Here is a 26392-nt window from a genome sequence, read left to right as displayed (position 1 = left end):
CAATTATAATGAATCTCCTATATTACATTGTATTCATATACTATGAGTTACATATTTAAATAAACAAATTCAACATTAAATTACTTATGTATGAACTTTTCATATATAATCGCATTGATATATTTTCAAATATTTATTTAATTATAAACATGGGGCATTAACTCATTCGCGCAATGCGCGTGTAAAACTAGTATTTTATTTAATAAGAGCCAACGATGTTATTTGTGTTGTTTCGTTGCACTTCTTCCAACTTTACCCTTCATATTTTTTCTTTTGACATTTATTTTAACATTAGTCCTTAAGTGAAATTACCAGGATTATGTGGTCTAATGGTATCCGGGTTGGACTTCCATTTGGAAGGTTGTGAGTTCGAGCCTTAGTGGAGGCGTTATTAGCTCTTTGTGTTTCAGTAGGTTGAGAAAGTATATGAACAGATACTACAATGTAATAGAGTTAGTAGCATTCAAAAAAAAAAAAGTCCTTAAGTGAAATTAAAAATTTATTAGTGATATAAGTGACACTAAATGCTTTTATTTAATTTGATGCCCTTTGTGTTGTACATTTATCATTTATTACCAAGTTCACCCTTAATATATTTTTATTTTGTTAGTTTTATCTCACTATATAAAATATAGACACATGCATACATGTATTTATATATATGTAGTTTCTATAAATATAGTTTAATTTAATAATAATTTTTAATTAATGAATAATTTGTATCTATTTTATATGATATTTTTATTTTAAAATTTAACTTCTATTTATTTTAACTTCTTTAAAAAGAAATAAATTTTCACTTTTTTTGGTAAAAGAGTTTAGTTTTTCATTTGTATCTTATTATTTGATTTGGAATATATGCATCATTAGCTTATTGACAACAAACAATTCTGTTTCATTTATTATGATATTGATATTAGAATCTAATTACAATAGAAGAAATTATAAGAAAAACTAATTGCATTTGCTAAAAGCTAATTTTTTAAACACCTACAATACCTACTATGTCGTCCAAAGCACATTTAAAAAAAAAATTACTAGATAATAATATTTCTTATTATAAAAAATTAAAATTCTATTTTCTAATATATATAATATTTATTTATTTATTTTGATAATTTAATTTTATTAAATTTTTAATTTGTTGTTGATTGGATATTATTCAATAATACATATGTCAATTTACAACTAGTAAAATGGATAAGAATTGAAGGAATATATGAAGGAGTTGGTAGGTGAAGGTTTCACACACGGCACATTCTCTATATGAAGTCAATCCGCGGTTCGCCAACTTCCATCATTTTCTTATTGTACTTATGGAGTGAACGATCCCAACTTGCATGAATTTTTTATTGTACTTATGAAGTGAACGGTCCCAACTTGCATGATTTAGTTTCCATATTGTACGCCTAAAATATATCCTCTCCAACAAACAAACACTGAAACACGTACATAGTAATCCACAAACGACAGCGTAGAATTTTCAAGTTTACATGTCAGGGCGTTTGAAATAGTGACACAAGTTGTATTATTTTAATTTGCCAAAAATTATTGCCACTATGACCTGCAATTCCGCGTAGTCTTAGCTCTTTGTAATCATATAAGGAATGCCAAAATCTCCATCTCAAAGTATAAACATCAAATTAAACAACAATTCTTTCAAGAAACTGCAGGTAGGGTGTCAAAATGAGAGATCTTTTCCTGCATTTTCTGTTCTCCTTCTTCTTGCTTTCCCATGCAAGGGATACACTCACTCCCACTCAATTCCTCAAAGATGGCGACACCATTGTTTCATCTGATGGGAGCTTTGAGATGGGGTTTTTCAGCAGCCCTGCTGGTTCCATAAACCGATACGTCGGTATATGGTACAAACAACTTCCTGTTCAAACAGTGGTGTGGATTGCCAACAGAGAAACTGCACTAACTAACACAACATCGGCTGCCTTGAAGATCGTCGAGCCGGGGCGGTTAGTTGTTATGGATGGCAAGAATGAGGTTATATGGTCAGCTAATACATCAAGATTATCAGCTCAGAATCCTATTGCAGAGCTGTTGGATTCAGGGAATCTTGTGGTGAGAGATGCAAAGGATGAAAACCCGGAGAATTTCCTCTGGCAGAGCTTTGATTACCCAACAGATACCTTCCTTCCAGGCATGAAGCTTGGGAGGAATCTAGAGACAGGCAAGGAGGTATATATCACTGCAAGGAAGAGTGAAGATGACCCAGCTTCTGGGCAATTCACATTTGCTTTTGATCCAACCGGGTACCCACAAGGCGTAATAAAGAATGGCCAGAAAAAGACGTATATAACAGGGCCCTGGAATGGTCTACGGTGGAGTGGAACCCCTTCAATATCACCGGACAATACTGGGTACAAGTTCCAAGCGCACATCAATCCCAGGGAGTTCTATTTCCAATACGAAATCGTCAACAACTCGTACTGGGCAAGGTTTGTTCTATCCAGTTCTGGGGATTTTGAATGCTTCGCGTGGATGAACGAGACCCAAACTTGGGACATTTTCATTAAAGCCCCAATGGATATTTGCGACAGCTATGATAAATGCGGCGCAAATGCCTTCTGTAACGTGGCTAACTCCCCAGTGTGTGGGTGTCTGGAAAATTTTGTGAATAATACTAGAGGAGGGTGGGATTACTGGTCCGACGGCTGCCATAGAAGGATACCTCTGAAATGCAAGAATGGAACAGATGGGTTCAAGAAGTATTCTGATATGAAATTGCCAGACACTACACATTCTTGGTTTAACACGACCATGAACCTTAAACAGTGTGAGCAGACGTGTTTGAAGAATTGCTCCTGCACCGCTTATTCGAGTTTAGATATAAGCAATGGAGGAAGGGGTTGTCTTCTTTGGTTTAACGACTTGATTGACATGCGATTGCTGTCTCAGAACGGGCAAGACATTTACATCAGACTCGATTCTTCTGAGATACCAGGTAACATCTATCGAATACAAACATTTTTCTATGTTTTGTTGGATATAGTGACTAAAATTTTTATGATACTACAGAACCAGTTACAGAGGAATCTCATGCCAACTCGAAGGGGAAGAAAGTAAAAATCATTGTAGGTTGTTTGTCAGTGCTAACTGCAATGATCTTGCTAGGTCTGTATGTTGGTTTGTACATCTACAGAAAGAATAAGAAGAAAATGATGAAGATGAAAGAATGGTTAGAACTACCCATATTCGACCTATCTATAATATCGAGGGCTACGAATAACTTTTCAGAAAATAACAAGCTTGGAGAGGGTGGATTTGGAGCTGTTTACAAGGTATGTATGTTGAAATCTCATTATTTCCAAAACTTCTGTATGTTCAATTCATAACACAAATATATATGTTATTTACTTCAAATTTTCAGGGTGTTTTGGAGGATGAACAAAAAATTGCTGTGAAGCGGCTCTCAAAGACTTCCACTCAAGGTATAGAAGAGTTCAAGAATGAAGTCATTTGTATTGCCAAGCTTCAACATCGAAATCTAGTAAAGCTTCTAGGATGTTGTATACAAGGAGAAGAAAAGCTTTTGATCTACGAATACATGGCGAATAAGAGCCTGGATACCTTCATATTTGGTTTGCCTCTCTACTCTCCCTTACATCAATGCACAATAATTACTTCATTATGTATTTTGTGAAACCTTAGTTGATTAAGAACCTTTTGATAGATGAAGCAAAGAGCAAATTGCTTGACTGGCCAAAGCGTCATTTCATTATTAACGGGATTGCACGAGGACTAATGTATCTCCACCAGGATTCTCGACTAAGGGTCATTCATAGAGATCTTAAAGCTAGTAATGTTTTGCTAGATCACAATATGAATCCCAAGATTTCAGACTTTGGATTGGCAAGAAGTGTTGGGGGTGATGCAACAGAAGCAAATGCAAGCCGTATTATGGGGACGCAGTAAGTACCTTAATATTGTGTCATTTATGTTGGATCATCCATTTTTTTAAAAACTTTATTAATAAAATTGTCTTCTTTTTTATGCAGTGGATACATATCACCAGAATATGCTGCTAACGGAATATTTTCAATAAAATCAGATACATTTAGCTTTGGGGTTTTAGTATTGGAGATTGTGACTGGAAAAAGAAACAGAGGATTTTCTGATGATCCAGACGACTGTCTCAACCTTGTCGGTCATGTAGGTCTAATAAACTACTTGTGTGCGCGTGTGTATATATATAATTTTTGTTTTGGTGAATAACTTCTATTACTTCTTGTTGATCTAATAAATTAATTTTTTTTAGGTATGGAAGTTGTATAAAGAAAACAGGGCGTTGGAACTAATTGATGTACATCTACTAGATCCATCATGCGAATTATCCCAAGTTCAAAGGTGTATACATGTTGCACTACTATGTGTGCAGCAACATCCAGATGATAGACCAACCATGCCTTCTGTGGTAACAATGTTGTCCAATGATAATAGCTTACCTGAAGCAAAACAGCCAGGATTTTTTATTGAACAAAAAGTGAAAGTCGAAAGCGATTACTCTTCAAGTACTCAAGAAACGATTTCAAGAAATGAATGCAGCATCACTATCTTGAATCCTCGGTAGAGCGCAAGCAATAATTTCCCTTTTAAGTTGCTTTTTATTTCCTTAATATGTTATTGAAATGATTGATATTTTATACAAGGGAGTGTTCTGTTCTACGGAGTATAAGGTAAGTTAGGAAGCATTGGATAGTTGTCTTACTAGGTGTTGATTTATTATTGATTTTAGAGATTTTTTTTTTCTTTTTACTTTCCTCCAATCAATGTAAATCATTTTGAAAATGTATATATGATCTTTTGTACAATTTTTTTTTTTTTTTGTCATTCATTTGTCATGGTCCCTAAACCTATATTATAGGACAATTTGGTAGAAGTTGTGGCATCTTGGATTCTTGGTTCCAAGAAGTTTGGATTTAATAGTGGCATGTGATCTAGCATTCCAGGAGAACTTGATAGGTTATACCTAGTTAAAATTATGTGCCGTATGTATGGTGGGAGACTGGCAGTGCTAATAGTAAAGGTATCTCTTGGCTAAGTTGGAACCGTATGTGCCGACCGGAGTGTTATAGTGGCTTAGGGTTCAGTAGCCTGCATGAGTTTAAAGCAAGGTTGGCGGTTATTGCTCTACCCGGATTCTCTGATGGGTAGAATTATGAAGGCCCGTTACTTCCCCACATGTGATTTCTTAGATGCCCAACTTGGTCCCAACCCGAGTTATATATGGAGAAGCATGTTAGCTGCACAGTCATTACTTCGTGAGGGAGTTAAAAGAAGAATAGGTGATGGTGCTGATACTAAAATCTGGGGCTGGGCGTGGCTAGTCTATCCTGAAGACTTAACTCTTGTAACTCTGATTGTGGATAATTTATGTGATGCTAAAGTTAGCGACTTGATTAATTTTTACTTTTTTTTTTAAGTAAGAATTTATTCCATTTTTACTTTTTCTTTTTCACCCACATTTTTTTCTGTTTCTTAATCACACTTACAAAAATCCATCAAATACCGCACCGAGATCAACTACTATAGATGCTCTTATCATTTTCAGAGTAATGATACGCGGTGGTCCTAGTGTATGGGAGGCGGTGAAGGTGACGGTTTGCATGTGGGTTGTTTGGAATGCAAGGAATGATTGATTATGTTGATTATTAATGCAATTGTGCTTTTCCTTTCAAAAAAAAAAAAAAAAAAACTATTTTATCAAATTGATTATGTTTTATATTTTGTCATAAATATTTTTATAACATTTCAAAGTGTTTTAAAATTTCACCCTACCCAAGTATAGTTTTGGCTTCGCCCTTAAATATCTATCATAAACATTGTATTATAATTTAGGAATAAGGATCAAATTGGCCACTAAACATAAACTAAAAATGCAATTAGGTCATTGAACGAAAAAAAAAAAAAAAAAAAGTGCAATTACGCCACTGAACACTCCAAAAACGTGCAATTAGGCCACTAAACACTCTAAATGTATACCATTTCACCGGATAGCAGGTTATCATCAATTTTAATAGATTACTTACTTACGTGGCAGTTGAGTTGATATTTTTAATAATTTTTAAATAAATTTTAATAATAAATTTTAAAAAAATTAAATTAAAAAAATGATGGGATGGCCGGCCACCCCGTCGTTTTTTGTTATTGTTTTTGTTTTTTGTTTAAATTTTTTTTTTAAAAAAAATCTATTATTAAAATTTATTAAAAATTATTTAAAATGCCAACTCAACTACCACGTAAGCAAGTAACTTGCTAAAATTGATGGTAACCAGCTATTAGGTGAAATTGCATATATTTGGAGTGTTCAATGGCTTAATTGCACTTTTTTTCGTTCAGTGGCCTAATTGCATTTTCAGGTTATGTTCAGTGGCTAATTTGAACCTTATTCCTATAATTTATAATGTATTTGAATCATATTATATGTGTTTGATATTTTGTCATTGACAATTCTAAAGTCATTTGAAGTACGCCTCACTCACATAATTTTCTGGATCCGCCCCTATACAGTACTTTATTCTTTTTTAATATCAAAATGACGTCGTTTTGGACCGTAGTCCACATAGCTGTGTGGACCATGCCGTCAATACCTCACCACTAAAGATTCGATCCTATGACCTTCTCTAAAAAAGAGCCACAAAAATATTAAATGAGCACAAAGTCATACTTGGCACACATCAAAACCAATCATTATTGTGTTGACCATGGTCCATACAAGTTATGTGGACCATATTCTGTATACAAAAATAATGTACATTCAGTACAAAAATAATGTACATTGTATTCAGGGGATGTACATTATTTTTGTATTGAGTGTACATTATATTGTATAACGTACATACAGTACAAAAATAATATATATTTAGTATATTAAAAATGTATTTTTTGTTATGATCCACACAACACTGTGTGGACCTTGGTCCACAGAATCATTTGCCCATCACCAATTATTCTTAGTTCCATCTTGAGTAAATTCGATATATCTACCCATATATTTACAATTGTGCATCCATTAAAAACCTGACAATTTGTCATTACCTCACTCGTATTTATGATTATGATTACAGAAATTTCAGCAAACGGGCCCATTTTTCCAATCCGATCCTGCACACCACATTAAATGGACCTTTTTAGAGTTGTTGTGCATGTAGTGTTGAATTTTCAAAGTAGATAAACAAATAGCTCACCCTCAAAAAAGCAAAGTTCTTCGCCCCTAAAACTCTACATCCAACCCAACATATAATTATAGAGAGATAAATTATGATGATTCTTTTAAATTGGAGAATTAATCCGATATACAAATAATTAGTGGAAGAATTTGTCTCATTCATTCAAAGGGAGGTTAGAGTAACCCCATCAAGACTTTGTTTGAAATTTTTATGCATATGTGAAGGAGAGAGGGCATGAATTGGAGGAGATAGGAGGGAGGAAAGAGAAAAAATTGCATTTGCAACATATAAGGTTTTTTTGTGGCCCCATGAAAATAAAAAAATAACAATCTCGCTGATACATTTTTACACACCAGCTACGCCCAGCGACCGCGTAAACTATTATTATTATTATTATTATTATTATTATTATAAAGTTGGTACCTTAAAAAAATATGAATTCTGTATTTGAAATAAATTAGTAATTGTGTCTTATGAATTTGTGTTTGTGTTGTGAAATTCGGTGCTTATGAACACAACTTATGTACCTAAATCAGATTTTAAAAAATAAGTAAATATATAACAAGTGTATGTGTCTTGTGTTATGAAATTCTGTACTTCACGAATATAAATTTTGTATGTCGTCGTTTTGATCTAGGGTCCATGTATATAATGTTATGTCGACCCTGGTCAATGATATTATAAATTGCCTGAGAGGAATTGCTGGCAATAGTGGAGAAAGATTTAGTAAAAAATATCACTATCTCACACCACTTGACATGCCACTGCAGAATTCTGATTTGTCCATTGTGGATTACCTCGTTGTTGGATAAGGTTTTATACAAGTTGAACTCTAGAGCAACTACTGATAAGTGATGTCCCAAAAGTCATGCAAGCTGAGACTATGATGTCTTGTGGTCTTAGATCATCTAGTCAACTATATGTGGTTCACATGATCATTCAATAATGGAGTTAATGCTAATAATTTTCATTTTTAAGATCAAATATATGTATCCGTACCGACAGTACGTCTCTATTTTTACTCTACTGATATTTCCTTGTAATTTAAGTAGTCAATAGTTGAACTTGAAACATCTTTATAATATACATAAAGACAATACAACTTATAAAAATTACACCAAAAAAAAAATAAAAAAAAATTAAGGAGCATATAGACTAAATAGTGAGAGGGGTCATAAGCCTGACTAAGCAATCAGAAGAGCGCATTCACTTTTGAATTGATTTAAGATCACTTTCAGTTGATCGAAAATTTCATAATTTTCAGCAGTGACATTACGTCATTACCAAATTAAAAGGGAAACTAATTTGCTACGGTTTATTTATTGTCTGTTCTCTACCGAGGATCCAAAGCAGTGATGGTGCATTCATTTCTTGAAGCTGTTCCTTGAGTGCTTGAAGAGTAATCTGCTTCGATCACTTTTGATTCGGTGAAAAATCCTGGCTCATTTGCTTCAGGTAGGTTGCTATCATTAGACAACATCGTTACAACATAAGACATGGTTGGTCTATCATCTGGGCGTTGCTGCACACATAAAAGTCCAACATGGATACATCTTTGAACTTGAGATAGATCACATGATGGAGCTAGATGTACATCAATTAATTCCAACGACAAGTTTTGCTTATACAGCTTCCAAGCCTGCAAAGTTATTTTAGATCACTATCGGGTGAAAGAAGTAATTAGAACAAATAAATATAAAAAGTAGTTTATTTTGACCTACATGGCCAATAAGGTTGAGACAGTGGTCTGGGTGAGAAAATCCTCTATTTCGTTTCCCAGCTACAATCTCCAACAATAGCACCCCAAAGCTATATGTATCTGATTTTATGGAAAATATTCCATTAGCAGCATATTCTGGGGATATGTATCCACTGCATCCAAGGAAGATACTTGCATTAATAAAAGCAATGAAAAACATTTGGGTGCTACAACATAAATAACACAATATCAAGGTTCTTATTACTGTGTCCCCATGATACGACTTGCATTTGCTTCTGTTGCATCCCCTCCAACACTTCTTGCCAGCCCAAAGTCTGAAATCTTAGGATTCATATTGTTATCCAACAAAACATTACTGGCTTTGAGATCTCTATGGATGACCCTTAATCGAGAATCTTGGTGAAGATACAGCAATCCTCGTGCAATTCCGTTGATAATGGAACAACGCTTTGACCAATCAAGTAATTTGCCCTTTGATTCATCTACACACCAAAAAGGATTTTAATCAACTATGGTTTCACAAAATATATATAATGAAGCAATTGTTGTGATGTAAGGGAGATTAGAAAACAAAACCAAATATGAAGGTATCCAGGCTTTTATTTGCCATGTATTCGTAAACCAAAAGCTTTTCTTCTCCTTGTATACAACATCCTAGAAGCTTTACTAGATTTCGATGTTGAAGCTTTGCAATACAAATTACTTCATTCTTGAACTCTTGGACTCCTTGTGTTGAAGTCTTTGAGAGCCGCTTTACAGCAACTTCCTGTTTATCATCCAAAATGCCCTGCAAATTTGAAGTAAACAACATGTATATGTTACGAATCGAATGTATAGAAGTTTTCTAAATAATTAGATTTTGACATACATACCTTGTAAACAGCTCCAAATCCACCCTCTCCAAGCTTGTTATTTTCTGAAAAGTTATTCGTAGCTCTTGATATTATAGATAGGTCAAATATCGGTAGTTCTAACCACTCTTTCATCTTCATCATCTTCTTCTTATTCTTTTTGTAGATGTACAAACCAATATACAGACCTAGCAAGATCATTGTAGTTAGCACTGACAAACAACCTACAATGATTTTTACTTTCTTCCCCTTCGAGTTGGCATGAGATTCCTCGGTAACTGGTTCTGTAGTATCATAAAACTTTTAGTCACTTCAATTCAACCTTCATATATCCAACAAAACATAGAAAATTGTACGTATTCGATAGAACTTACCTGGTATCTCAGAAGAATCGAGTCTGATGTAAATGTCTTGTCCATTCTCAGACAATAGCCGAATATCAATCAAGTCCTTAAACCAAAGCAAACAACCACTTCCTCCATTGCTTATATCTAAACTTGAATAAGCAGAGCATGAACAATTGCTCAAACACTTGTGCTCACACTCTTTAAGGTTCATAGTTGTGTTAAACCAAGAATGAGTAGTGTCTGGCAATTTCATACCAGAATATTTCTTGAACCCATCTGTTCCATTCTTGCATTTCAGAGGTATCCTTCTATGGCAACCGTCGGACCAGTAATCCCACCCCCCTCTAGTATTATTCACAAAATTTTCCAGACACCCACACACTGGGGAGTTAGCCACGTTACAGAACGCATTTGCGCCGCATTTATCATAGCTGTCGCAAATATCCATTGGGGCTTTAATGAAAGTGTCCCAAGTTTGGGTCTCGTTCATCCACGCGAAGCATTCAAAATCCCCAGAACTGGATAGAACAAACCTTGCCCAGTAGGAGTTGTTGACGATTTCGTATTGGAAATAGAATTCCCTGGGATTGATGTGCGCTTGGAACTTGTAACCAGTATTGTCCGGTGATATTGAAGGGGTTCCACTCCACCGTAGACCATTCCAGGGCCCTGTTATATACGTCTTTTTCTGGCCATTCTTTATTACGCCTTGTGGGTACCCGGTTGGATCAAAAGCAAATGTGAATTGCCCAGAAGCTGGGTCATCTTCACTCTTCCTTGCAGTGATATATACCTCCTTGCCTGTCTCTAGATTCCTCCCAAGCTTCATGCCTGGAAGGAAGGTATCTGTTGGGTAATCAAAGCTCTGCCAGAGGAAATTCTCCGGGTTTTCATCATTTGCATTTCGAACCACAAGATTCCCTGAATCCAACAGTTGTGCAATCGGATTCTTAGCTGATCTTGATGTATTACTGTACCATACAATGTCATTGTTGCCATCACTAAGAACTAATCGGCCTGGCTTAACGATCATCAAGACAGCCGAGGTTGTGTTAGTTAAGGCAGTTTCTCTGTTGGCAATCCATACCACTGTTCGAACTGGAAGTTGTTTGTACCATATACCGACGTATCGGTTTATGGAACCAGCAGGGCTGCTGAGAAACCCCATCTCAAAGCTCCCATCAGATGAAACAATGGTGTCGCCATCTTTGAGGAATTGAGTGGGAGTGAGTGTATCCCTTGCATGGGAAAGCAAGAAGAAGGAGAACAGAAAATGCAGGAAAAGAGCTCTCATTTTGACCTCCGGCCTGTTTCTGGAATGAAATGTTTAAAATATATGTTTCTTTTGTTTTCTTGATTAATGTTTGTAGATATGTTTGTTCTTTTATTGATTAAAAATACATTAATTGGATGATGACAAAGACCAAGACTTCGTGTAATACATGGTGCTAGTCAACCTTATGTCGCTATCTTGCATTATTTGGCCCGCCACTGTCTATTGTGGATAGCGTCTTCAATTCGTGGGGGCAGGGTGTGTTAAACTTTGTATAGTACTATATTTGAGAAGAATAACACGTTATGGAGTGTGATATTTTTTCGAGCTCTACCTTTTGGTGCAAAGTGGGAATTGCAAGTGGAGTAGGTTATAGTGTAGTCCTAATCTCTTGGTAATTACACACCTCCAAGACCTATTGCATCCCGGATCATTTTGCCCTTGTTTTGGTCTTTTGTACTTAAGAAATACAAAAGTGTCTCAACATTTTTTTTTTTTTGTGTAAACAATGTGGTCTAGGTCTTTCTCTGTCCGTTTAACGGTCCAGGGTCCAGGTCCACCCCGTTCGCTCTGAGAGGCACAGGGGCTGGCCCAAAGAAAATCGTCAATTGTGAGAATCGAATCCGGGTTATCCCGGAATTCCCCCACAAAGAGAGCTCATTTGCCACTTGAGCTACCCTGTTGGGTTAAAGTGTCTCAACATTAGCACTTTAACTCAATTTATAACAATTAGACCATTCCAAGGACAACAATTAAAGCACAAAACTCCTCCAAAACACCCCAAAAACATAGTGTATTTGGCAATTATTAAAATATCTTTTCAATGCCGTTAGAATCACTTGATTTGGACATTCCTACGACGAGATATGTTTAAAATACTGAGACATCTCAAGATAGAGAAAAATACAAAGCAGAATGAAGTTACGGTGACACTATGTCAGCGTGAGCCTTGATTTTCATTCCAAAATCCATATTTCTTCATCTCCTTTGTTCCTTTGGGTCCCCGGGTCATGTCATGAGACTTACAACTCTTTTTCACTTTCTTGATCTCTCATGACTCCCGGAACACGCTTTTGTACCAAGATGGCTTCAAAACACATCCAATTGAGCTCCAATTTACATGATATTACAACCGATGCCTACAAATCACCCAAATCATGGAAACGTTTCATCAGGAATACTCCAGTCATGGAAGATTCACCTTAAATGAGAATTGAATTTCTGTCTGAAAGATCAGTCTCAGAGACAGCAAAGCAGGGGAGAGTAGATGAACTGACCAAGAAGGTAACTCCCATTTTTCTAAACTCACACATGATTTGTATATTCCTTATTCCCCCCTTTGCAAAAAGGATTACTCCTGTGTGGGAGAATTACCAAGTTATTTTATATCCTTTCCATCTTTTCTTCAATTCATAAATATTTTTATTTTAACCATAACATCCATCCGTGTTAAGGTTGCAGAACTGGAGGAACAGCTAAATACTGTCACCCTTCAAAAAAAAAAAGAGAAAAAAGGTGAGAAAGCCACTGCAGCTGTGCTAGCCAATGGAGAAAAAAGAAAATATAAGTAAAAAGACTAAAATATCCTCATTATTTAACTTATTAATATTTTCCGGTGAGATTTGACCAGCAATTTGATCGGAGTGACCAAAATTGATTAAAAAAAATGAATAATTAAGGTATTAAATTGACAGTTTTGAAAATTTGAAATTAACAAGACCACAATTGTAATAGAACCAAAAGTGAAATTAACTACTACATATTATTTGAGTCCCACTACTAGAAATTATGGAATTTCCGATCACCTGAAAGTGATCTTAAATCAAGTTGATACCAAAAAGTGGCCGGAAATAGCAACAAAGGTTTTTCCGGATACTAAAAGTGGTCGGAACAAGACTTTCGACTTGATTTAAGATCACTTTCAGGTGGTCGGAAATTCCATAATTTCCAGTAGTGTCCTAAAAATTTATTTGACCTTTTTATGTAATTACTATAGTACATTGCGTGAACTAAACTTGTCTAATAGATGAATTTTAGGCAAATACACTTGAAGTTATCTCTATGAAATTCATTTTTTTTAAAGAACAATACAAACTTGGGGTAAATATAAAAAGTAATACCCCAATTATATTTGTACTCTTTTTAGCGGGGATCGAGAAATGAGTTGGTGACTTCATTTATGGAACATGATATTTCTGTGCTTAAAGAAGACTTGGACTCAATTACCCTTGTGTTTGTGAAGAAACCAGGCTCTTTGGCAATGGGTAACTCAACATCGTTAACCAGCATATGAACTACGGAAGACATGTTTGGCCTAGACATGTTTGGCCTATCTTTAGGGTAGTGTTCAACGCATAACAAGGCGACATGATTAATCTCAGTTCGCTTCGAGAGGCTGGGAGCTGATTCGGGGTGGTAGCTCAGATGGTAAATGAGCTCTCTTCGTGGGGACCTGGACCGTTAAACAGATGGAGAAATAATTGCTGTTACTTACCGTGAGGCATGTTCTATGTCTTGAATGAGCGTAGTAAATGATCTGTAGTAATCATTTTGTCCGTTGGGCTCTTGAGTGTTACGGGTCAGGTCTTTGTTGGTGGTCCGGGTCTGGTGCTTGACCCATTACTCCGTCAATGTACATGTAATAAATTAGTAATTGTATTTTATGTTGTGAAATTTTGTGCCTATGAACACAAATTATGTACTTAAATCAAATTTAAAAAATAAGTAAATATATAACATATATATGTGTTGTGTTATGATTTTTTATGTCTTGTTTTATGAAATTCGACCTGTAACTTATAAGTATAAATTATGTACCTTGTCATTTTAATCTAAGTGAGCCCATAATGTTATGCTATGTCATTGTTGGAGAAAAATGGTAGAAATAAAAAAGTATTCATTCTAGCATGTTCTTTCGCATGGGGATGTTGGAGATGTCGAGGATCAGCCACTCATTTCGAAGAAGTTGATTTCCCGCTATCGTCCGCTCTTTTTGAGGACGGTGGGCACGCAACGTGAGTGACCTTTCTTGGGATGGTTGTGGCTATCTCGAGCCTTTGGATCATTCTTCGAACAATTGATTGGGGCTAGCTCGGGAAAATTGCATCCCTAGGCTACTTAGGCAGCTCCTAGTCAACGAGTCTCCCAGCTAGTGTTAGAACCAGTTGTGGATGAAGACTTGGAACTGGCACAAGCGGCTAGACTCCATCATATTGAATTAAGTTAATAGTGAAGAGATGAAAGGCAGAGTTGTCCCACTAGGCGTGCCGAGATTGTTGTGTAGTCTTCTGATTCTTCACTGACGTTCTACTGCAGTGCCTTCAGAAATCAAGTGGCGTGATCCTCGAAGAAGGGCATGTTCTTCGTCGAAGAGCCTCTGGGTTACGGCTTGATCCTCACAAGTCAAGATAGTGTCAAAGAGAAAACTTTGCAAGCTTCAAACCGTCTTCAATGTCTTCAAGGATCTTCAAGTGTCTTCAGTGCATTCAAGTGCCTTCATTTCCTCAAGTGTCTTCAAGATCTTCGTGTGTTTCAAGGAATGAGAGGATGACTCTATTTATAGGGGAGAAAATGTAACTAACCACCCCATAGCAAACTCCCTTAATATTTATCCAATAAATAAATGATTATTTAGAATAAATACTAAGAGTTAATACAAAATTAATCTTGACATAATCATGTCTAAATTCAAGATCCTATCACTACATTTAAATTTATAATTATTAAATTTAAATATAATAAAACTATATTTAAATTTAATTACCATTATTAAATTCAAATATAACAAGACTAAATCAAACTTAAATTGAGCTTTGATTAATTAATTAATTAATTCAATAACCCAAGATCAATTTATTTGAACGGATTAAATTAATTCAATTATTACATAGCCAGGCCAATTAATTAAATTGACCCATATCAGCCCATTTATCGTTTTCAAAATTTTGTTGTCTACAATCTCTTATAAAATGGGACAAAGTGAACAATTTAATAAATAAATAATATTTAGTTAAATAATTCTTAAAATATCCAAACACTCAAGTGGCTTGTGGTTCATTGGTATTGGATGACTCCCTTATGTGGGAGGTCTAGATTTCAAGCCTTAGTGTATTTGTAATACAAAAATATCTGAACACTGTTCGGCCAAACTAAACTAGTTGAATTTTATAAATAATCCTAGGTTCATCTCAAATGCAATGAATCTTCATTCCTTTCTAATATTCTCAAGAATCCATTTAATTTATGTGGTATATATCCTACTATCCTTAGTCATATGATGGTAAGTAAATAGTTGTGATTTGTGAAGCCGCCTATGTTGAAGAGTTTAAAAATGAGTCAATTTTAATATTTTATTCCTAAACTTCAACATGGAAATTTTGTGAAGCTTCTGCGATGTTGCATTTAAAAAGAAGAGAAGATGTTGATTAATTGGACTACATACTCGTTTGGAATTGCCTCTTCTCTTAGAGTTGACTACAAATCATTGTGAAACCAAGTTGATCAGACATTTAGCATGATAATTATAATGTTCAAAGTTTGACTTCCGAGAAATTGTATTGTCTATTGATCTTTTTTATTTAAGCTAGTTAGCTATGAGTTTATTTCTTTGTGATCCTTTGTCAGTTAGGTTCACAAGACAGGCTCGGTCCCTTAAATCAAAGAATAGGATATGAACCTGCATCAATTCAACAAGATATTTTATGTTGAATTTCGTTGCCTTTGAATAGTCTATGTCTGTGGTTGAGCAATTAGCCTCTAGATTTATAAGCAATACATTTTCTTCAAGAAAAGAAGGAAAACAAAATCTGTAAACAGCAAAAATTTTATTCACAAAACAGGGTTTCAAGATGATGAGAGCTTTTCTCCTGCATTTTGTGTTCTCCCTCTTCTTGCTTTCCATGCATAATATTTCCTATGCAAGGGATACAATCACTTCCACTCAAGTCCTCAAAGATGGCGATACCATTGTTTCTTCTGGTGGAATCTTTAAGATGGGTTTTTTTAGCCCAACCGATTCACAGAATCGCTATGTTGGTATATGGTACAACCAAATACCCAATCGCACAGTAGTTTGGGTTGCCAACAGAGATACTCCTCTCACTAATACCTCATCAGTAGTCTTGAAGATTGTCAATAATCCAGGCCGGCTAGCTCTAGTTGATGATGGCAACAACAATCCTAATATCTACTGGCAAACTAACACTTCCAGACTAGTCCCAAATCCAGTTGCAAAGTTATTGGATTCTGGGAATCTGGTGGTAATGGATGCAAGTGATGATAGCCCAGAGAATTTCCTGTGGCAAAGTTTTGATCATCCTACAGATACTCTATTGCAAGGCATGAAACTCGGGACGAATTTCGTTACCGGTCTTAACACAACTCTATCGGCATGGAAGTCAGAAAGCAATCCAGGGATGGGGGAATACATGCTTTCCCTTGATCCTGCAGGATATCCACAGCTCATCTTGACAAAAGGTAGAAAGGAAGTGCTTCGATCAGGGCCATGGAATGGTTTGGGATGGGGTGGATTACCTGGAATTAAAAAGACCCAGCTTGGCGAAATTTTGGTAATCTTTAATAGGACTGAGGTTTCCTTCAGTTATAAGTATTATAACAGCTCGATAGTCAGGTCGGTCCTATCAAATGCTGGGAATTTAGAGATCTATATGTGGTCAGATGGAAGAGGAGGGGAATGGAACAGTTTCCGTAGATTACCAACAGATGTTTGCGACGAATATAGACTATGTGGGGCATATGGGAGTTGTGACTATAATAAAAGCCCTGCTTGTGGATGCTTGGATAAATTTTTGCCTAAAGATCCAGGAGCTTGGGGCAGGGTAGATTTTTCTGGAGGGTGTGTTCGGAGGACACCTCTGACGAAGAATTGTCAAAATGGATCCTCCTCAGATGGATTCTTGAAATACTCTGGGGTTAAATTGCCAGATACAAGGTTCTCAACCTTCAACACTACTATGAACCTTCAAGAGTGTGAGAAAGTTTGCTTCAACAATTGTTCTTGTATGGCTTATTCAAGTTTAGATATAAACAATGGAGAAAATGGGTGCTTGCTTTGGTTTGGAGACTTGGTTGACATTAGAGTTCTACCTATGGATGGGCAAGATCTTTACATAAGGATGGCTTCCTCCGAGTTAGGTAAGAATATAATTTATTATTGCCCGCACGGGGTTAACTCAATGGTTCAGTAGACTGTATTTGGAGGAAGAAATCAAGGTTCAAATTTCGGTAGCGATAGTGTGGAGATTATGTCCAAAGTGAACAGATCCCTTGTATGCACCGACTTTTGGCCCTGTCTGCTGAGCCATTGAGTCACCTGTGGATGGGCAGGATCTTTACATAAGGATGGCTTCCTCTGATTTAGGTATGCCACCCCTGACCATAATTCCTATAAGGTTAATAATACAATAATGCATCCACTTTTATTGTTTGTTTTTTTCTTGGATGGGGCTAGATTATCCTTCAAGTTCAAAGGGCAAGAAATCAAAAATAATCAAATTGACTTCATCAATATTGGCTGGAATTCTGGTTCTGAGCTTGAGCCTGACTATGGTCATAATATTGTACAAACGGAAAATGAAGGAGATTCATTTAAAGTTACAGTGGGAAGAAGATCAAACACTATTTGAAGTATCTACAATAACAAGAGCTACTCATAACTTTTCACTCAACAACAAGATTGGAGAGGGAGGATATGGACCTGTTTACAAGGTAATAATATTTTATTATACAAAATTATATTCATCATTTTCTACTACCATCTATAAATTTCATTTATAGGGCGTTCTAGATGATGGAAAGGAAATAGCTGTGAAACGACTTTCAAAGACATCTAAGCAAGGGCTTGTAGAATTTAAAAATGAAGTCAATTCTATTGCCAAACTTCAACATAGAAATCTTGTGAAGCTTCTAGGATGGTGCATTCAAGAAGATGAAAAGATGTTGATCTATGAATATATGCCAAACAAAAGTCTTGACTCATATATATTTGGTATGATATTTCTATCTAAATTTTAATCAACTCCGATCCATTGTTACATTTGATCACTTTATCAATGTCAATTTGGACTATTTTCCTTGATTGCATTCTTTTTACCAAGAAAATTTGTTCTTGGAATTGAAACTACCTTTCTTGGATGATTTTTATCTTGAACAGATAATAGAAGAAAATCATTACTTGATTGGCCAAAACGCTTCAACATTATCAAAGGAATTGCTAGAGGGCTTTTGTATTTGCATCAAGATTCTCGGCTAAAAATCATTCATAGAGATCTCAAAGCTAGATTCATGTTAGATAATGACATGAACCCAAAAATATCAGACTTTGGCTTGGCAAGGAACATTGGATTAAACGAGACTGGAGCAAATACAAATCGTGTTGTTGGAACACTGTAAGATATCATTTTCATTTTGCATTCATTATATTAGTTTCCATTTTTTATCATTGAACATGACATATTAAAATATTAAACACAGCGGTTATGTCTCCGGAGTACGCCGGACACGGGATCTTTTCTATTAAATCAGACGTGTTTAGCTTTGGTGTCTTGGTGTTAGAAATTGTTAGTGGGAAAAGAAATAGGGGATTTTCTGATCATCAAGATCACTATGAGAACCTTCCTGCCCATGTATGTCTCATTTTAAAGCTAAGCATATTTATTTATGTATTAATGTTTGAATTGATGTCTTGCTATACTAATTCATTTTTATGACAGGCATGGAAACTTTATAGAGATGGTAGATCAATTGAACTTGTAGAAGAGCATATGGATGAACTACATGATTTGTCTCAAGTTCTAAGATCAATCCAAATTGGCTTGTTATGCGTTCAACATTGTCCTGAAGATAGGCCGAGCATGTGTTCCATAGTTCATATGTTGGCTAATGATGTTCAATTGCCCATTGCTAAAGAGCCAGGTTTCTTCACAGAAAGAAGAGCAATTGAGCCCAATTCTCTTTCAGACAAAGAAAAATCGTATTCCATAAATGAAGTCACCATCTCAATGCTCAATCCCCGTTAAAAACAACACTTTTATAATTGGATTATTCCTTTAATTTACCTGAGGTATGCATTTGCTTTTTTAAATTTTATAGGACCAATAGACCAAAGAAACTAAATATTTGTTTATGATGGTGTAGTATGTGTTGGATAATTATATATGATGGATAGTCTACCAGCCTGACTGAAGTACTGAACGGACCAGTCCAAGGAAATAAATGGAGGCTCAGTACGAGACAGTGAAAGGAGTTTAGATAGGATTTAGATTATTAGGAGCGTTGCGACCGTGTGCACCATGCAAGGTGCACACGGAATTGGATCCATAATTTCTATACTATATATCCATAATTTTTATACTGTAGATCCATAATTTCTATACTGTAGATTAATAATTTCTATACTGTATAGTTATCAAATTATAAACATATGTTCACTGATTTGTGAATACAGAGTTCAACAATTGGGAATATGAACATTGAAAATTATGAACATAGAGTTTTGTAATTGTGAATATAGAGTTCAATAATTATGAATTTATAGTATAAAAATTATGAATCTATAGTATAGAAATTATGGATCCAATTCCGTGTGCACCATGCATGGTGCACACGGTTGCATAGCATAATTTGCCGGATTATTATTTCTAATGTATCAAGGATTGGGCCTATTTTATATTGGGCCCATCACTCTTAATATAATTAAGACTTCCAATACAATCGTTATATCGTGTACCAGGGCGCATATAGCACTGTGCGCTTCGCGCCTCCCAAAACGACGTCATTTTGTTAAGTTGTTAAAAAAAAATTCCCTATTTCGAATGCACATAAACTCATAACAGAACACATAAACTCATAACATAATACACATAATCTACATAATACATAATACACATAAACTTTTAACTGAATACACATAATGTGGTTTGGTTAACATAATGCACATAAACTCTTACTGAATACACATAAACTCATTACACAATACACATAAACTTTTGACTGAATACACATAATAAGGTTTGGTTAACATAATACACAAACTCTTAACTGAATACACAAACTCATAACACAATACACATAAATTTTTAACTGAATACACATAATGGGGTTTGGTCTATTCGGATGGACAGAGTGACGTCAGTATGACAACAGCATGAAATGCGCGCGTTTTGTGCCTGGGCGCACATTGCTATGTGCGCCGTGGTGCACGATATAAATTGCCCTTCCAATATGAGACAGTTTAGGATTGTTATTACTGTAGGGCTCTAGGCCCAATATATATATTTATAGACAATGGATCAGGTGCGAAGCTTCTCCCAGGTGAAATGTGCGGATTAATCACAATCTTTGATCTTGTCAAAATTAACAGCCTAGAATGAAGATTGAAGAACAATTAGAAAAATGCGGTGACATTATGGTCATTTTGTGTAAGGGCACAACTTAAGGTGCGTTAGTTTATAGCGTTAGGTGTGTAAGTTTAAAGTTTAAGGAGTTAAGTCTAAAATTTAAGGTGTGTAAGTTTATAGCTTATGGTACGTAAGTTTATAGCTTAAGGTGTATTATTTTTCAGCTGCATAAGTTCGAAGCTTAAGGTGCGTAGCTTTAGGTGTCTAAGTTTAAAGTTTAAAGTGCGTAAGTTTATAACTTAAGGTGCGTAAGTTATAGCTTAGTATGTTTAAAGTTTAAGGTGCGTCACTTTCTAGTTTAAGGTGCATCAGTTTAACTCTTAAGGTACATATGAAAGCTTAAGGTGCATAAGCTCGAAGATTAAGGTGCATCAGTTCGATATCATATCCATGTTGTCAGGAAGCACGTTTAAAAAATATATATATATTCAATTTGAGCCATTACTTTAGATTAGATTAACCGCTCAGATCTCACCACATTTTTTACCTAGAAGAAGCTTTGCACGTAAACCACCCCTATATATATTTTTGAGTTCATTTAATATAAACATAATAGATTTAAAAAAAAAAATTTGGAGGGGGGCCTACGTACTATATTAATATAATAATATATACATACATTTTTATTAAAAAATTTGAGGGTAGACTAGACTTTTGTTTACTGCACACAAGGAGGTTGCATTTCTTATTTTAAGAGATTGTTCCGACAGTCTGTGACTGATGAAACTCGATCCTTGTGTTACAAAATTTCAACCCTATGACTAGTTGACCTAGGACATAAGTAATTATTCTCGTCAATGTAGTTCAAGGTTCCCCTACCCCAACGAAGACGTTATCCATAATGCAAGATAGTGACATAAGGACTAGTGCCAGTTATTACACGGAGACTTGGTCTTTGTGTCTCTCAATCTATCTATAAGTTTTTTTTTTTTTTTTTGAATGCTATTGACTCTAATACAATGTAGTATCTGTTTATATACTTTCTCAACCTACTGAAACACAAAGAACCAATCTATTTATAAGTTACAAATTAGAAAAAGCAAATATGTAAACACTTCATTCAAGAAACAGGGCGTCAAAATGAAAGCACTTTTCCTGCATTTTCTGTTCTCCATCTTCTTGCATTCCATGCACAACATTATCCAGGCAAGAGATACAATCACTTCCACCCAATCCCTCAAAGATGGAGACACCATCATTTCATCTGATGGGAGCTTTGAGATGGGGTTTCTCAGCAGCCCTGCTGGTTCCATAAACCGATATGTCGGTATATGGTACAAACAAATCCCTATTCCAACAGTAGTATGGATTGCCAATAGAGAAACTCCACTAACTAACACAACATCAGCTGTCTTGAAGATCATCAAGCCGGGCCGATTAGTTCTTACTGATGGCAAGAATGGCATTCTATGGTCATCTAACACATCAAGATCAGCTCAGAATCCCATTGCACAGCTGCTGGATTCAGGGAATCTTGTGGTGAGAGACACAGAAGATGAAAACCCGGAGAATTTCCTCTGGCAGAGCTTTGAGCACCCAACAGATACCTTTCTTCCAGGCATGAAGCTCGGGTGGAACTTAGTGACAGGCCAGGAGGTTTATGTCACTGCAAGGAAGAATGAAGATGACCCAGCTTCTGGGCAATTCACATTCCATATTGATCCAACAGGCTACCCACAAGGCGTAATCAAGAACGGCCTGGAAAAGACGTATGGAACCGGGCCCTGGAATGGTCTAAGGTGGAGTGGAACACCAGAAATAAGGCCAGATAATCCTCATTACAAGTACCAAGTACAAATGAATCCCAGGGAGGTTTATGCCCGATACGACATCATTAACAAGTCGACTATAGGAAGGTTTGTGATAACCAGTTCTGGTGATTTGCAGTGCTTCACATGGTCAAATGAGACTCAAAGTTGGATCAGTTTCATCAAAGCTCCAATGGATGTTTGTGACAACTATGATAAATGCGGCGCAAATGGAATCTGTAACGTTGAAAACTCCCCAATCTGTGGATGTATGGAAAATTTTGTGAACAATACTAAAGGGGGATGGGATTACTGGTCCGACGGTTGCCATAGGAGGATACCTCTGAAATGCAAGAACGGAACAGATGGATTCAAGAAGTATTCTGGGATAAAATTGCCAGACACTACACATTCTTGGTTTAACAAAACTATGAACCTTAAAGAGTGTGAGCACAAGTGCTTGAACAATTGCTCCTGCACCGCTTATTCAAGTCTAGATTTGAGCAAGGGAGAAACAACAGGTTGTTTGCTTTGGTTTAATGACTTGATTGACATTCGATTACTGTCTCAGAACGCGCAAGACATTTACATCAGACTTGATTCTTCCGAGGTGCCAAGTAAGAATACATACAATTTTAATTTATGTTATACTTGATTCAATTCTGTGTTTGGTAAATTGCTGCTAGTTGATTGTGTTAGTGTGTGTGAGTAGTTGAAAACATTAGTTGATTGTAGAAAAGTGGTAAATTAGCTGTTAGCTAATAGATGATTACATGCAAAATGATTTTCTCAAAAAACTACTTTGAACAGCTTTTTAAATGTTAGCATTTTGGAGCAATAAGTTGTTACAAAAAACTAATTAATGAAGTTTAATCAATTCAAACAACTAATAGTGGTCAAATAAGACAAAATTAGTTGATAGGCTAACTATTTTATCAAATAGGCCAATATTAAGGATGAATAATTGAATACATACAATTTTCTATATCTTGTTAGATAAAAGGTTAATGTGACAAAATTTTCTTGATACTGCAGAGCCAATTACACAGGGATCTCACGTTAGCCGGAAGGGGAAGAAAGTAAAAATCATCTTAGGATGTTTGTTACCCCTAACTATACTGATCCTGCTAGGTCTATGCCTTGGTTTGTACTTTCACAAAAAGAGTAAGAAGAAAATGATGAAGCTAAAAGAATGGTTAGAGCTGCCGATGTATGATTTATCTACTATATCAAGAGCTACAAATAACTTTTCAGAAAATAACAAGCTTGGAGAGGGTGGATTTGGAGCTGTTTACAAGGTATGAATATAATGTTGAAATCTCACTATTTCCGAAACGTCTATACATTCGATTCATAACATAATAACATATACATGTTGTTTACTTCAAAATTTCAGGGTGTTATGGAAGATAAACAGGAAGTTGCCGTGAAGCGGCTCTCAAAGACTTCAACACAAGGAGTACAAGAGTTCAAGAATGAAGTAATTTGTATTGCCAAGCTTCAACACCGGAATCTAGTAAAGCTTTTAGGGTGTTGTATACAAGGAGAAGAAAAGCTTTTAGTCTACGAATACATGGCAAATAAAAGCCTAGACACCTTCATATTTGGTTTGTTTTCTAATCTCTTGTACATCATAATATCTAATTTTATATGTTCTGAAAGCATAGTTGATTCAAATCCTTTTGGTAGATGAAGCAAAGGGAAAATTACTTGATTGGCCAAAGCGCCATTCCATTATCAACGGAATTGCACGAGGATTGATGTATCTTCACCAAGATTCTCGACTAAGAGTCATTCATAGAGATCTCAAAGCCAGTAACGTTTTGTTAGATAGCAATATGAATCCAAAGATTTCAGACTTTGGGCTAGCAAGGAGTGTTGGAGGGGATGCAACACAAGCAAATGCGAGTCGTATTATGGGGACACAGTAAGAACCTGTGTTATTTATGTTAGAGCATCCAATTGTTTTCGGTTAATTACTTTAATTAATGCAAATATTCTCAATTGATGCAGTGGATACATATCCCCAGAATATGCTGCTGACGGAATATTTTCTATAAAATCAGATACATTTAGCTTTGGAGTGTTATTGTTGGAGATTGTGGCTGGGAAAAGAAATAGAGGATTTTCCCACCCAGACCACTGTCTTAACCTTATTGGTCATGTAGGTCACACTAATTTTTTATTTTTTTTTTGTGAATTACTTCTATCACTCATTATTGATCAAAATTAACATTGCAGGCATGGAAGCTGTATAAGGAAAACATGTCGTTGGAACTAATTGATGTACACCTAGCTCCATCTTGTGATCTATCTCAAGTTCAAAGGTGTATCCATGTAGGACTATTATGTGTGCAACAACGTTCAGATGATAGACCAACCATGTCTTCTGTAGTAACAATGTTGTCTAATGATAGTACCTTACCTGAAGCAAAAGAGCCAGGATTTTTCACAGAACGAAGAGTGAACGAAGGTGATTACTCTTCAAGCACTCAAGGAATTAGTTCAAAAAATGAATGCACCATCACTGCCTTGGATCCTCGGTAGGGCACAAACAATAAAATCCTAGCAAAGTAGTTTCCCTTTTAATTTGGTAAATTAAGTATTGTTGTTGTACCACTTTTTTTTTTCTCATTTTCATAATATGTTGTACCATTAATGGTGTCTCTCTTTCCCCTCTCAGTTGAGGATGCATGTGCGCATGCCTTCTTGCATACGCCAACGACAAGCTTAGTCTCTATCCCCAACAGGGTGAATAGGAAAACAAAATTTAAATGGCAATGATTATTGTTGGAGAATTTCAAAAATATTTTACATATCTGATTATTATTTTTTATTTTTTATTTTATTTTATAATAAGTATCAAATTATAGTATAGAGTTAAGATATCGTTCCATGGACAAACACAGCTAAAACTACAAGTTTAGTGTTGGGTAAAAAGGTGAAAAATCCCCAAATATAATAATTCTACAGAAAATTATTATAACTTAGGGAAAACAGAAAACCGGGAAGGAAAAGAGTTGAGTGTTTGGGTGAAGGCTTTAGCACGAGTTCGAACACAAGGTTGTTTTCCTTAAAACCTTATTTGCTACCTCCCACAAGTGCTAGGAGCGTTGTAGCCTAGGTTTCCCAGGATAAAACGTGCTACGACTCTTTGTTTAAGCACCTAAACAAAGAGCCCGGTGAACAAAACAAAGCTGGAACACAGCTGGGGAAAGAAGAGAGTAGAAGAAGAAGTTTTGAAGCTGAAAACTATACTGGAATTCCTTCGTTTTTCTCACTGTGTGTGTAAAATGCTTCTGCCCAACCTCTTCTTTATATAGGGCTCGTTGGAAGGGATAGCATTCAACATGGCAGTAAATTGGGATTAAAACCAATTGTGTAACACCTGTAACGGTCAGCACTAAGTAGGATTAAACTCTGAGTTTAAACAATTGGAATTAAACAGTATTAATTCCGTAACAGATGAGTTTAATCTTCTGACCGTTGGGGTGCACGAGAGTACCCACTTTCGTGTTGTGACACAACACAAAAGTACAGCTCTCGTGCTGTGGTGCTACACGAAAGTACAACTCTCGTATTCACCGTTGCACGAGAGTTTTGCTCTCCGTGCACCACAACCTCTCATGCTACACACGAGAGTAGGTGCTCTCGGTTCGGTTTTGGCCGAACCAAGTGACTATAACAGATGGAAAATGATACCGAAGTTTGGCATAACTTATGCCCGCACGACCAACCAATTTCCGGACGACATTCGTGCCCGCAGGTGCCGGCGCACGCAAGCTCGAGCTTGATTCAAGCCTTTTGAGCTCTTCTAGTTAGATTTTGATTTGCACCTGCGAGAGAGCCTCTATGC

The 26392-nt window shown here is 35.9% G+C and overlaps 1 protein-coding gene and 2 pseudogenes across 1 annotated transcript; 2 read left to right on the top strand and 1 right to left on the bottom strand.

Moving 5' to 3' along the window:
• Nucleotides 1-1658: 1658 nt before the first annotated feature.
• LOC109152934 (G-type lectin S-receptor-like serine/threonine-protein kinase At4g27290) lies at nt 1659-25191 on the top strand. Its single transcript, XM_019300637.1, has 7 exons — nt 1659-2956; nt 3031-3293; nt 3383-3593; nt 3686-3923; nt 4011-4164; nt 4271-4596; nt 25098-25191. The coding sequence occupies exons 1-6, from the start codon at nt 1687-1689 to the stop codon at nt 4580-4582; spliced, it is 2448 nt and encodes an 815-aa protein (XP_019156182.1). The 5' UTR covers nt 1659-1686; the 3' UTR covers nt 4583-4596; nt 25098-25191.
• Nucleotides 8278-11393, bottom strand: LOC109152763 (annotated as a pseudogene).
• LOC109152938 lies at nt 16125-25083 on the top strand (annotated as a pseudogene).
• Nucleotides 25192-26392: the final 1201 nt, after the last annotated feature.

The sequence above is a fragment of the Ipomoea nil genome, unplaced genomic scaffold (genome assembly GCF_001879475.1).
Source record: "Ipomoea nil cultivar Tokyo-kokei standard unplaced genomic scaffold, Asagao_1.1 scaffold2480, whole genome shotgun sequence".
Lineage (NCBI taxonomy): Eukaryota > Viridiplantae > Streptophyta > Magnoliopsida > Solanales > Convolvulaceae > Ipomoea > Ipomoea nil.
The sequence above is the reverse complement of the archived record's forward strand: the minus strand, read 5'-3'. Positions and strand labels throughout refer to the sequence as shown.